At 34.2% G+C, this 14,661-nt stretch overlaps 3 protein-coding genes across 3 annotated transcripts; 1 reads left to right on the top strand and 2 right to left on the bottom strand.

Annotated features, from left to right (window-relative positions):
• Positions 1-3,568: 3,568 nt before the first annotated feature.
• Positions 3,569-5,097, bottom strand: Bka (FCF1 rRNA-processing protein Bka). Its single transcript, XM_014349779.2, has 5 exons — positions 4,949-5,097; positions 4,747-4,829; positions 4,558-4,629; positions 4,169-4,478; positions 3,569-3,844 (listed from the first exon to the last, which is right to left on the bottom strand). Exons 1-5 carry the CDS (start codon positions 4,949-4,951, stop codon positions 3,701-3,703), a joined length of 612 nt encoding a protein of 203 aa, XP_014205265.1. The 5' UTR covers positions 4,952-5,097; the 3' UTR covers positions 3,569-3,700.
• Positions 5,098-5,632: 535 nt separating this feature from the next.
• CCT4 (chaperonin containing TCP1 subunit 4) lies at positions 5,633-8,488 on the top strand. The gene is made up of 8 exons (XM_014349767.2): positions 5,633-5,870; positions 6,357-6,409; positions 6,480-6,569; positions 6,649-6,996; positions 7,063-7,224; positions 7,308-7,652; positions 7,733-7,984; positions 8,070-8,488. Exons 1-8 carry the CDS (start codon positions 5,774-5,776, stop codon positions 8,313-8,315), a joined length of 1,593 nt encoding a protein of 530 aa, XP_014205253.2. The 5' UTR covers positions 5,633-5,773; the 3' UTR covers positions 8,316-8,488.
• Positions 8,489-8,767: 279 nt separating this feature from the next.
• Pgant7 (N-acetylgalactosaminyltransferase 7) lies at positions 8,768-12,918 on the bottom strand. The gene is made up of 10 exons (XM_014350795.2): positions 12,570-12,918; positions 11,935-12,109; positions 11,663-11,871; positions 11,420-11,586; positions 10,953-11,337; positions 10,534-10,777; positions 10,224-10,445; positions 10,047-10,145; positions 9,851-9,973; positions 8,768-9,785 (listed from the first exon to the last, which is right to left on the bottom strand). Exons 2-10 carry the CDS (start codon positions 12,082-12,084, stop codon positions 9,645-9,647), a joined length of 1,740 nt encoding a protein of 579 aa, XP_014206281.2. The 5' UTR covers positions 12,085-12,109; positions 12,570-12,918; the 3' UTR covers positions 8,768-9,644.
• Positions 12,919-14,661: the final 1,743 nt, after the last annotated feature.

Raw genomic sequence — 14,661 nt, 5'->3', positions numbered from 1 at the left:
ACAAATAAATAAAAATAAAAAAAACAACAAAAACTACAGAAGAAGAGTCACGAGTTAAGAATCTACCACGAGACAACCGAGAAAGAGAGAAGGAGACGATCGATATGGATGACGATAATAATAATCGCGACTGAGCGTGTATAGTGGCGACGATTACGATAATAATAAGAACAATAACATTATTATTATTATTATTATTATTATTATTATTATTATTATTATTATTAATAGCGACAGTAGTACAATAATCATAATAATTAATAATAGTAACAATAATAACGCAAAAGGGGAGAAAAAAAGGAGCGGAGGGTGGATTATACACGCGAAATGTTTGAGGCAGAGGTTGGGTCGTCGGGGTACATAAAAGCGATGTGCAAGTTGAGGACGATCTTTAAAACGGCTGGGGGGGGGAGATAGGGAGTTCGAAAGAGGGGGGGGCAGAGGTATAAAGGTAGAGAGCAAGAGATAGGGAGGAAGGAGAAGAGAGAAGAAAAGGGTGAGAGCAGAGAGATGCCCGAAGCGAGAGAGAGAGAGAGAATCTGGTGGGCAAGGGGCAGCTGACACTGACCAACCACCCGCTCCCCCTCCTCAGCTGTTTTTATCTTTTCGTCATCATCCTCTTGTCGTACACGCCCCGGGCGCTTCTGTAGCGGAATCAAATAATTTACGGATGCTGCAGTTTACCCCCCTCCCACCCTGCCTCTCTCTCTTCCCCCAATGTTGTACTTGCACGCTTGTATACATGCGCGGAGAACGGAATTAACGGAATGAGAACCCCCCACCCACCCTCTATATATTATACGTCGCCCTCATTGCTCTCGCGATTCGTGAGAGAGAATAGAGGTATACAGGGGCATATCGGTAATGAGCGAGCGAGGCGAGGGAGGTGTGCAATAATACTGTCTGTATAAGTACCTATACGTGGTAGGTATATGTCATCATTTTTTTTCTGATGGAGTCAGTACACTTAAATATAAAAAAAAAGGTATATGTCATATTTGGTGGTGGCAGGAGACAATTGTGTGTACAGATATCAATCAAAGTGCCTATCTTTTATCGGTATGACGGGTGTAGTTTAAATGTCATATAGTACATCTGCATGTGTTGCCTGCACCAAAAAAGGGGGTTCAGGGGTTTTAAAAGTTTAATGTAATAAATGCAGGTATACCTGCTTTTTTCCCTCTGATTCGTTTACTTTTGTCGATTTTTAACATTGGGTTGTCAAATTTTATTCAATCACACGATTTTAATTTTATAATTACATTTTCAGGCATTTTTTTTCTTTCACCTTTGTAACTTTTATTAATACTAAATATTTGTGGTTAAATGATTTTTTTTTTTTTTTTTTTTTTTTTTTTTTTAATTTGATTAAATCCTTGTAGGAGAAAGCATTAGTGATAAATCATGTACATGTGACTGCGAGAAAAATTGTAATATCCCCTACCCTTATCTCTTTAAATCATTCAGAGTTAAATTAATTTTTCGGAGCTTCTGAATAATTTATGATATATCATTTGCTCATTGAATCAACGAACGATTCAACTTTTTTTTGCATTAACTCTCACAATATTGTATATATACGTACTCGTCACAAGTGAACGAATGTTAATTAAAATAACGAGTGCATTTAATTGAGTGTGTACCGTCATATGGTGATAATAATGACAAACATTTGTAATGCAGAAAGTTGGTTAAAAAAATTGAAATTTTGACATTTATGCTAGAGTTTTAATTGGAACTTAAAGACTTTTGACAAAAACAGTTAGAAATTACTTCTGAAGTCTATTTCCGCATAATGCGAGGTGCAGGTAAATTAAATATATAATTTTCTATAGATTGTTTACTTTTCTTGAATAAGCCTACTTTTTGTTCAAATTAAAATACTTTTTCGCTAATATAAAGAGGACCACCATCTGTACACAGTACTCCTGCTTTTTTTAGCCCCTAATTCATACATTTTTCAAACCAACATAAAATCGTAAGGTATATAATATCGGCCGGTAGGTATACTTCAATTGATTGAGAACTTTATCGTATTTATTTTTGTAACAAAAAATACATTCAATGACAGGGTGCATAATGAACTGATGTTTTTCATTCATCGATGAATTATTGAAAAGGCATGTGGGTTGAATACAAAAAATTTACGAATTGTAAAATTTGATGATTTTTTTTTTTTAATTTAAATTCAACTATTTAAATAATACAAGATAAAATTATGATGATGCAAGTAGAGTGAAATTCGGGTAGGTAATAAAAAATAAATAATCGCCTTAATTACGATAATATATATATATATATATATATATATTTATGAAAATATATACGGGCACTTTTCTTTCTCAGAGTGTATACTTGTGCGATACACATAAACTTCTTCACGTACACCCACGTCATCGCGCTACACTGTATCATGATTGAGTACATTAATAACAAACGTGCATCCGTGGCTTTTTCTCTGGGAGCCGAAAATTTCGAGTAATGAAAGAGAACGAACGAACGAATTAAAGGGAGCCAGCCGAAGGGATGCAGGAAGGTATGGACAACTGCAGAAGATGAGTGAAGTAGTGAAGGGTGCATCGGGGCATTAAAGAAACATTTCTATCACCGGCAAAATGCTCGTTGTCAAGTGCGTTCAAGCAAACAGGTTCCCTATACACATGTACACCTTTGCTCTGGTCCTCTTTTTCTTCACCTTATATCCCCACAACGCTTCTTCTTTCTTTCCTTTCACCTGATGGCAAGAAATATAAAGGCGCGCGCAATATCTCGCAGCAGGAGAAAAGCATTTAGGAAATTCCGAATAAAATTGTCCCGGCGTATTATTTATTGTCGCGCGGGGCCCTCCGAGCAGGCGAATAATCAGAGAAGGCAAAGAAGAAGAAGGAGAAGGGGAGAGGAGGAAAAAGAGGATAAGAAAAAGAAAAAAAGTCAGAGAAGCTGAACACGTGTGTGTATATGTGCAGTGAGTGAGTGGAAGCAGCAGCGACGGGCGACGGGGGAGGCTTCGCGAATATAATCTCCTGACCCGCGGCGACACCGAAGACCGAAGAGCATGTATATAAACAGACATATGCGAGCACACACTCTCGGCTTGGCTTTCTAGGAGGTCCACCACTCGTTACGAAGGCAAAACGCGTGTGTACCTTTATGCATCTTCCTTCGGCTTTTCTCCCTCGCTTCTCTTTTTTTTCATATTTTCTCTCTCCCTCTTTCCGGCGATAAATTAGGGCTTGCGTCGATCCAAGCGTCTCCCTCGGTCTGATTTCTACGCGCCGCGTGCATTTTTTAATTCTTGTATACGCTTCATCGTTTTTACAGCGAGCTATACAATTTTGGGACTCAATCCCCGTACACATGATATTGACGAATTCGCTTGATTCTTTTGAAACGTGTGTCACCAATATCTGTTTGCTCAAGCCAGATGAAATCTATTATGGTCAATGCTTATTGATACTTGCGGTTTTTTTGTTTCAATTAATAATATACTTTGGTTTTCGTCACACTTTGAATCAATAAACTTTAATTTTAATCAAATAAAAATAATGGTCTGTCTTTCATATTTTTTTTTTTTTTTTTTTTTTTATGCATGTAAAAATTCATCAATACCATCTGTTAGTAAATTGTAGGAAGACGCAGAAAAAGACGAAAAAAAAAAAAAGCCAGCTGAATCATTTCTCCTCTACTCGGGTATTTTTGATTAAGTTTTTGGCGCTCCATAGGCATCAGGCATGCGTTCAATGGTGTAACGATGCTGCGACACATACATTATGGGCACTCCCGGTATCTTTCGGATACGGCGCTTAAGATCCTTATCGTTCGTCGCCACGATGTAACACTTGTGCTGGAATAGAAATTGTATGTTAATGGAAAATTAATGGCTTAAAAAATATTACTTGTCTTCTTCCAATCTCTATTTAACAGAGAACTTATTAATTTTCATAACGAAGAGGCTAGAGTTATTATTAAATTAATAATGAATAAAGAATACAGTTATCATGATCTTTTCATAGCCTTATTTTTCAAATAATGCAAAGTATTGCCAAACATAAGATTATGTTCACAGTATAATCAAAAAGAACTTTGATAACTTTTTCAATTTCAGATTTTTTTTTTTTTTTCATCAAGTAAAATAAAATAATAAGATATTTTAAAAATAAGTGTTTACCTGAGTTACCCTGTTGACTATGCAATCATCAGCATATGTGCCTTTATGCATGCAAGGTATTCTTTCAAACCTTGGATCTTTGATAACTTTTAGAGCTATTCTGTATTTTTTCCCCAGTTTTTCCATTTCTCCCATGACACAGTCTGTAACGTATGGTATACAATGTGCATAAAGACAATGCCTCATGTTTTCTATAATATCTAGTTTGTTTTTCACTGAGAAGTTAACAAAGTTAGTATCCACAATAATGTGGTAAGGTGGACCTAGTTGTTCGTTATACTGAAAGAACAGAGCTGAAGATTGTTGTGGCCTAAAACAACGAACTTAAGGTTACAATTTTATAAAAAAAGAAAAAAATTCTTAACCATTGAAATGACAGCACAACATACACATTGTTGAGTTTTAACACATGCGGATCCTCAGGCTTAGACTTCTTTGGGGGTGCACGTTTTTCTTCCTTACTGAAATAAATATTGTGCAAATCCATTTAATGATTCTCAATAACATTAAATACATACTAAAGAATATTAATTGAAGCAAAATTACAAAGTAAAATTGCAACAAAAAGCACTACTCACATTCTTGGATCACTTAAACTAATCATTTTTTTCATCTGTGCAAATCTCTGCATCACTACTTTCCGAGTTTTTTTGTCTTTACCCTGTAAATTTTTATGCACAGTCAATGAAGTATTCCGTAATGAAATTCATGAAGAAAGTAAACACACATGACCGCATAACCTCACTTTTATCAATCAGTTGTAAATAATGCGAGACTTACCATTTTAGATTTCCGTATTCTCACTTGTTGTAAATAAATGTAATCCTAAATATTAAAATGCAGCAAATAATCACACACAAACAATAAAATATTATCAGTAACGAGGTTCAGCGTGGCGCTGTATAGCTGCAGTCACACGCTTTTCTGTTATGCCGTCTGCCGTCTGCTTCATCTACATCATCTACATGATGATGACACCTTCTGTTAAAAAAAAAAAAAAAAAAAAAAAAAAAAAAAAAAGTACTTAAGTATTTATAACTTTTGACCTATACGAAAAAATGGCTCAAATAGCTCAAAAATTTGATATTTACATGATATAGGTAAATACAATTTATAACCATTTTATGTTAACATCAAGTATTAAGTTCTTTAGTGTTTTAGCTTGAAACAAATGATGATAACCTTACAATTAAAAAAAACTTTAAAAAACAACAGTAGCTTAGTAAATCCCTAAAAAACAATACGATTAATGAGTTGTGTTAAACTTTTTACCTATAAGTATTTGATTTTCAAAAACCTCTTAGAATTATTTTTGACATTTAAAATTTTAAACTGAAAGTTATCGATAGTATCGATAACTGTGGTTTCGGACGCATCAATTATCGCATAAAAGATCGATATATCGAAATTACCAACACCAATATGTGTATACACACAGTAGTCAGTACACATGTGTATAGTACACACGACGGCGGCACGCGAAACGTTTGGAGAACAATCATCCGTTTGTTCAAGGAGTCCATAAAAATTGAAGATCTTTTGCTAGTTTGTCTCGCTGGCGTTGATACACAATAAAAAAGTAAAGACACAAGTATTTGCTCAAAAATGACAGGAAGCGATGGTAGACGCGGCTTGCGCCAGGCTTACAAGGACAGGACCAAGCCCACGGACATTCGTTTTAGCAACATTAGTGCTGCCAAAGGTCCGTTGTTTTTTTTTCTTTCAATCGTAAACTTCTGCATTCGTGGATCATGTACATGATTTTTTTAAATCAATGATTTGTCGATGCAACGCCAGGATGATCGGGAATGACGACACGATGCTCCGGTTAGGGCGATCGCTCAGGGGGTCGCCTTTTATGGGCATGGGTTTGACGCCGGTACGCGTGAAAATCATATTCAGGGTTTCGTGATTTGGCTTAACTTCATGAACTTTGATCTATTCATTGGAAAACGGAATTTTTTCTATAAAGTAGTTCCTTAATATTTTTTTGGAGTACCGAGTTTTCGAGATTGAGTCCAGATTTTAGGTTATATGTGTCTAAGCTACATAGGTTATTCTCGTGTCAAAAAATTAGAGTTTTTCTCGACGTTTCATCGATTTACAATGCCCTCAGTAAAGAAAAAAAAAGAAAAACAATTCAGAAGTATACAAAAAATTAGTCTGAATTTTTAATTATCATTTGTAGCTGTCAGCTATGCCATCAGAACCAGTCTGGGACCCAAAGGAATGGACAAGATGGTACATTTTAACATGAAAATGATAAGAATCTCTCAATTCTTAAAGGGTTACTTACTCATCTGATTTTCAGATCCAAGCTAGCAATGGAGAAGTAACAATTACTAACGATGGAGCCACCATTTTGAAAGAAATAAACGTTATACATCCTGCTGCGAAGATGGTAAAATTGGATTGAGGATGTTGAAAACGTTTTATTCCTAATAGTTCAAAATATGTATGTAATTAACTTGACATTGCAGTTGGTAGAACTGTCCAGGGCACAAGACATTGAGGCTGGAGATGGAACAACCAGTGTAGTAGTCATAGCTGGTGCTCTGTTGGAAGCTGCTGAACGTTTGCTTCAAAAGGATATTCATCCAACTCTCATCAGTGAGTCGTTTCAAAATGGTGCTCACTTTGCTGTCAATGTCTTGAAAGAAATGGCAAAATCCGTTGACATGACCAATTTACCCATGTTGTATAGCACTGCTAGTACATCTCTTAATTCAAAGGTCGTTTCGCAATACTCAAATGTTTTGTCAACAATTGCCGTTAATGCTGTACTCAAAGTTACAGAACCAGGCAAGGAAAATGCTGTTGATTTGAAGGTTTGTATTATTGTTGTAACTTTATTTGAAATAAACGATTTTAATTGAATTGACATAATTCTTTAGGATATCAAAGTTATTAAGAAACTAGGTGGCACTGTTGAAGATACAGAACTTATCGATGGCCTGGTTTTCACGCAAAAATCTTGCAATACTAATGGACCAAAACGTGTTGAGAAAGCAAAAATTGGTTTGATTCAGTTCTGCATTTCCCCACCAAAAACGGACGTAAGTAACCAAGCATGAAATTCATCTCACAGTATACATTAAGAAAAGATTCCATTAACTCCTATTAAACGATTTTTCTTTAGATGGACCATAATGTAGTTGTCTCAGACTACTCACAAATGGACCGAGTTCTTAAGGAAGAGAGGGCATATATCCTCAATATTGTGAAACAAATCAAGAAAGCTGGTTGCAACGTTCTGCTTGTGCAAAAGTCAATACTGCGTGATGCTGTGAGTGATCTGGCTATTCACTTCTTGGATAAAATTAAGTGTATGGTCATCAAGGACATCGAGAGGGAGGATATTCCCTTTGTCTGCAAAACATTAGGTTGTCGCCCTATAGCTTCCCTTGACCATTTTGTTCCTGAGAATCTTGTTAATGCCGAGCTGTGTGAGGAAATCCAAACTGGCAATTCCAAATTTGTCAAAGTATGTTATTTTATCACTGGTTTGTACTTCACGTGATTTATTTTTCAGTGACGTAAGAATTATATTTTCTTTGTCCTCAGATCACTGGAATACAGAACCAAGGCAAAACTGTGACTGTAGTCGTTCGTGGTAGCAACAAGCTTATTCTGGAAGAGGCCGAGAGATCATTGCACGACGCTCTCTGTGTAATACGATGCTTGGTAAAACAGAATGCTATCCTTCCTGGAGGAGGTGCACCAGAAATTCAAATGTCTCTACGATTGGCCCAATACTCCCGAACCATGACGGGTGTCGATTCTTACTGCATCAGGGCTTACGCTAATGCCCTTGAGGTTGGTTCAATTTTCGAGATCCATCGAACAAGCATCAATGTGTATGCAATTGTGAAAGGTATGAGTTAAAATTCACATTTTACAGATCATTCCGCTAACTCTGGCTGAGAACGCTGGCCTTAATCCAATCGCTACCGTAACGGAACTGCGCAAACGACACGCTAGCGGTGAAACCGATGCCGGAATCAACGTCCGCAAGGGTACGATCACTCGGATGTTCGAGGAAGATGTAGTACAGCCTCTGCTCGTTACGGTTAGTGCGATGACTCTCGCTACTGAAACCGTTCGCAGTATTCTTAAAATCGACGACATTGTCAACACATTCAATTAAACTTCATGAGAAGATAAAGCTGTTATTTTTTAATAAAGACGCTAACACACTACACAAATCTAATTCTTATGACACTAAAATGGTACACACAGAAAAGTTCCAATGAAATGGAAAAGTAATTCTAAAATTGTAACTCGAGATTTCAGTAACAATAAATTTGATTTGATACGTTACTTATCTTTTTTTTTTTTTTGTAACATGTCCATGTGCATTTTACTGGCATTTGTCATCATACCGTATCATTGCCTATCTTTATTAATTTAAACGCAAACAATTCACCAATAAAAAATTATTTGCTACAACTTATTCATCCACCAACTTATACCATACGAGTACTTAACCAAAACTTTTTGCAATACAGCTGTAATTTAAAAGGCTTTCTTAGTATTTCATCTTAAGTATAAATATGTAGGGAAAGTTGGTAAGGTACTTCAATCACAATTGATATCATAAAAATGTTTATTTCTTTTAATGTCTTAAAAAAAATACTTTTTTTTACAATCTTCTACTCTGACTTCTGATAATGCACAACAGTTATGTACTACTGCTCACTTTCGTGACAGAATACAAAATATAAGTATTTTCTTTTCCCTAAAGTATTGACAAAAAATGTTCAATCAACCCTTTTTAAATTCAAGTTGTTGATCACTTTAGAAATTACAAAAGAAACCAGGTTATTAAGTACGACAATATTAAGCTGCAAGGTCATGCTTAAAATAAAAGGTAACATATAATAGCAATAATTACCCTTGTAACTAAAATAACCACACACAAAATTAAGTAATTCATAATTACAATATTAATGAAATCCTGTGTCACAGTCTTATTTCAATTAAAATGTTGTTTACTTGTTGCAAACGCAATTTCTATTGGAATGATGATTTTTTTTAAATGATTAGAAAATAGTAATCTCTTGGAATAATAAAAACACATGCTTTTGAAACAACAATCACTTTTTAAACATTCAATCTTTAAGTCATTACCTGTATCACTTTATTTGTAATGACACAATAATTCGCAATTAGCTATCCTGATAGAACTTTTTATTGATGTATAATTGATCTAGCTTGTATAAAAGATAAAGTAATATAATTTTCTTTGTTGCTGAGAATATAAAAAGGTTAAAAGGGGTCAGTCTGTATCATTACTTGATTGTTTTTTCTTCTGACATAGTTATGACAAACGTGTTAAACCCATCTTGTAACTATAAGTTTGATAAAAAATTCTCTGTAGGATTGTTATAAAATTCTCATTTGTTGAAAACATCGATCACAAGTACTTAAGTATCAATAATATAAACAGTGAATCTCTGCAATTTCATTGATGCATTCACCAGTGTGGATTAATTGATTCAAACGTCCATTGTTGATATGCATTATTAAAATCACAAGGCATCAGTGACAGATGATATGTCTGTGGATGAAGTGCCACGCATTTGTTATGTACTCGATGGTGAAGTGTGTTTGAATCCTGAAAAGTTACAAAATTATTTTTTTTAGAATCATTAAATAACTCATGTATCATATGATACCGACTTTATACTCCCAAGGACCATCCACTGTTCCCAATCTGCATACAACTAACTTGATTCCCTGACCATCAGCTTCAATACACCTTTCTCCAACTCCAAGTTGTCCTTTAGTATTCAATCTAATTAGCTATTAAGAAAAGTAATATTATTAGATTATGTTAAACAAATCGGTGAAGGTACGTTATCAATTACTTTCTTACTTGATTATTCCCATAGCCATGACAGGGTGATACAGCCATGAGACTAGGTGGAGCATGATTCATTGTATCAAGGCACTGTTGTGTGGCAACATTTTTCAACTAAGCAATGAACATATTTTTAGCCAAAACAGCTGCTTTGTTTAATTCTTTGATAAGTTAATTTTAACAAATACTGACCTCTCCCCATTTAATATTTCCCGGTAATTTTGGAAATTTATCAAATACATCATAAGCAACATTATCCATATACCACTGGAAGCTCTTGCATTTTTTTCTTTTCTTAAATTCAAGCTGTTCCGATATATCCCCATGATCCAGAAGTGTTGCTAAGGGCTCTCTTGTATAGAAATATTTTTTGTATTCTTCATCAAACCACGTTTCAATGACACGCTTGTAATTCTAACGTTAAAATAAAATTTGTTATAACTAAGGAGCATTTTTTTATTAAAAGAGTTTTTTTTTTTTTTAAATAAAAGATGAAATTTACAATAGTTATGAGAGGTCCCTTTTTCTTTTGTGCTAAATTTCCAAAATTGTAAGGCATGAAACCTCGATAAACGTGTCCAACGTGCGAACAAGGCACCCAAAGAATCATGCCACCACATTGCCAAATTTTAAAGGACAATTCGAAATTTTCACCTCCCCATACTAACAGACCTTCATCGTACCCTCCAAGAGACAAAAAGTACTTTCGATTTATGGCAAATAGACCTCCTGCATGAGTTGGTGATCTAAATAAACGTAATTGCAGTAAGTCTCATCAAGTATTATTGATGGCTATATTTTGTCAATCTAATTAATCAATTTTTTATACAAATTTGCCTTATACGTTTGATACAATTCAATTTTTGGAGCAAAAAAAAGAAACAAAACTTAAAATGATTGTTTCTACAATGGTGTACAAACCTGTATGGCATACTGCTATGCTTTCTTGAACGTACTTCCTTAGTAGGTAATTCGTTTTCTTTATAAAGCATTCCCCACTCGAAAATACCACGATACAGATGTCCCTCTTGGTAAACTGTTTTATATTCAAACGTTTTGTGGTCTATACCATCAATTACAGGAACTGTCATTACATTGCTATTTTCTGCTATTGGGGCAAGTAGTGGAGGTAACCAGTTTACATTTACTTCACAATGCGCATCTAAGAAAACAATAACTTCACCCCTAGCTTCTCTAGCACCACGTGATCTTGTGCGAATCAAACCTTGTCTCTCAGTATTTCTAATAAGTCTAACTTTGCCTTCCCAAAGTTCAATGTAAGTATCTAAGTTACTCTTTAAATTTTCTGAAAAAAAATAATATCGAAATTATTTAAACGCATGACTATGCATACATATTATTTGCCATAAACTCAGCTATCAATATACCTTTATCAGAATAATCATCAACTAAGAGAACTTCTTCAAGGAACTGAGGTGGAGTTCTATTTATAACACTGTGAACAGTTCTGAGAAGAACTGACCAGCCTTCATTATGGAATACAATGATTACACTAGTTTTAGGTAAATCTTCTGAATAATTCCAATGTTTACATCTGAAAAGGAATTTTGAAATAAGATGGATGAAAAAATATAAAAATCTTTACTTGCACCTCCGTTAGTCATACTTACTCGGCTGGTCTTAGATCTGGTATATTTCTATCAAAAGCTATTTCATCGGAACAAGCAATATTCATACCGTAGGATGCTTCAGATTCTTGTACATCATTTTGTTGATCTTCTCTCAATGTATGAGCCTTTCCTCCTTCACCTGGTCCAGTCTTATGTTTTATTTCAACTTCAAAATTACCCACACCCTTGGTAAGTACAGGTGCATAGCTCTGAAAATGCCATAAAATTTAAGTGTGTAATAAGACGTTAAAGAAACAACGAAAGTGACTCACCTTTTTACCCTTGAGATTTTCAGCCCAATCTCGTACTTTGCTGAGTTTGTTTTCAGGCATTGAGTAAACAAAGTAAAAAACTAGAAGTACAAGTGCACTACTTATTGCTATATGAATCACACGATTCCTTCTGAATTGCACAATCCTCATATTTGTTCTTTGAAGAGTATATTAGCTAAAATTTTATTATTCCAAGTTAGCATTAAATAATTGGTAAGATTTGAATTGCTCTATACAATAAAGACTTTCCAATGCTCCCCTTTTATCAAATTATTGCAAGCTTATAATTCAATAACTGTGGATGGAATCTAATTACATTATAGAAACCACTGGAAATATAAATTATAGAAATAACATTTTGATATCAGACAATTTTAGTGTCACGACTGCCATTAAAATCATGAAAAATTGAATTAAATTTACCATAAAGCTTTAGTTAGAAAGTAACAAAAAATATTAAAAAAAAAAAAAAAAAAAAACTGTACTCCAGTACATCATGTTTTATAAATTATAAACATAAGATTCGAAATAAAAAACTTGAAAAATAAACCATATAATACTTCACGTGAACATCACCAATAAATTCCTTCAAAAAATACAAACCATCTGTTTGAATGATCCAACGCATGACTTACCTCTTTTAAAAAAAATAACACAGCACCACCGTCACATACGCAGGTACAGCAGACCTCCAGAAACTCGATTGGTTAACTTTAAAATATGCATTAAAAAAACACAACAAAATAACCATACAAGTATCGGTACATCCCTTTACTTATCAACAATAAAACACCATGCAACCACTCAATGCGAAAAATGAACTGCTGCTGTAAATGCTGTATAACCGCTTTGTCAGCACTGTCAACAGCAGCATGCCGACGTCGTGTACTTAATTTTTTGGAGCAATACCTAAATATTGTTTAATTAAGAATTAAGTACTCATAGTAATAAGCGGTGTACTTATAGGCTCGGGGCGAAAGTCACCAACGTGTCGCCTCTCATCGCTTGACGCTGACTATATATATACTGTATCTGATGCTGTATCATGTATAGATATAGAGAGATGCACATGTGCATCTATATGGATAATTTTACTATAACTGCATGGCTGCATGCGATTCTAATTTCCATGATGTTGATTTACTATAAGCAAGAAAAACAAGGCTATAAGCAGTATAAGCTGGAATCATATATATAGATATATATATATGTATATTTATTTATTTATTTATTTATTTAGGCATCATGTGTTTACAAAGACAATGAAATTAATGTATTTGCAATGCATCATTTAAAATTTACTCTTAGTGGTACATTTTTTCAATTAATTAATATTAAGTATTAACACTTCTCCTGTTATAACATATAAATATTTAATAAAGTTATATATATAAGAAAAAAAAAAAAAAAAAAAAAAGTATGAACACACCAGTAAGACACCCAATTTCCACTGGTCTCGGCGAGCTTCTACGTTTATTTTTTCGACATTAATAGAAGATCGATCAAGCCGAGCCTAACTCGGTTTTATCAATACCTTGTGTTTCAAAATTTCGGAAATTTCATATTAGGGCCAGCTCTGAAAGCTTTAGTTAGGGTTTGAAGATGTCAAAATTAAATCATTAAAATATCCACTTCACGCGTCAAAGTGTTCTTTTTTTGTAAAGTAATCCATGTATATATATATATATATATATATATATGTATACGTACATAATATGATATCGCAAAGTGCGAACGAAGAAAAAGTAGATAATTATATAACAAGTGCACCTAAATGAGAAAGTCAGAGGGTAGAATTAATGGGCCTAGAATTATCGAGAGACACGAAAAGTAATCAACAGTTTTATCCGCCCATTATTTCCTTCTAAAGATTTCTACGACCACATAATATATACAGGTCATCTACAAAAATGATATAAAAAAAGGATGGTTTGATTATTTTTTTTATTGTGTGTTTCCACGAAAAAATTACGTTAAAGCAATTTTTGGTACAAAGTTTCTTGTCGAAAGTGTACTTGAAGTGTCTTAAACTCAGTCCAAATGAAAGCTGAGACACATGCCGGTCGATTAATAATATATTGTTTCATGTACTGCCAGAAAATAAATATAACAAAGGTTTGAATATTATGAAAATAAGAGTAATATCGGTATCGACAGCGATAGCATTCGCATACACGTGCATTTTTTGTTCACTTTAGATCAAGTTATTTCAAAGACGACACTGTGATTTTTAACGGTGGCTTTGCACTGATGAACTTTTACTGATTGGTATGTAATTATGCTTTATATTCAATTTAGTTAACCGAGCTTGTGTTTTACTTCTCCCGTAAACATTGATTAGTTAATCAGGTGGTTCCAGCATGTGGCGATGGCCTGGAGCCTCCAAAATTGCTGCAAACTTGTTTGATTCAGCTGATTCATTAGGAAATGTTTACTTTTGGTACATATACAGTCTATGATAAGCAAACTCTAAAAGAAACAAATTATTTTCCCCCTTGGAAGAAGCCTTACGTATACGAAATTGAGTTTTTTACATCAGGAAGCGGTACTGATACTGTTGGCTGTATTTTTTCCATTTACTCGCAAATAATATAATAGGCAATATGCGGCTGTAAGTTGAATAAGTCTGGACACAATTTGAGCCTGCGTTAACGGCATATATGTTTAGAAAGCACTCGGAACAAAAAAATAAGTATTTTCCGTGTGGAACAATAATTTTTATTACTT

The sequence above is a fragment of the Copidosoma floridanum genome, unplaced genomic scaffold (assembly GCF_036245765.1).
Source record: "Copidosoma floridanum isolate Cflo_tuat_1 unplaced genomic scaffold, Cflo_Japanese_pri ptg000020l, whole genome shotgun sequence".
Taxonomy (NCBI): domain Eukaryota; kingdom Metazoa; phylum Arthropoda; class Insecta; order Hymenoptera; family Encyrtidae; genus Copidosoma; species Copidosoma floridanum.
Note: the sequence above shows the minus strand (reverse complement) of the source record. Positions and strands in the feature narration are given on the sequence as shown.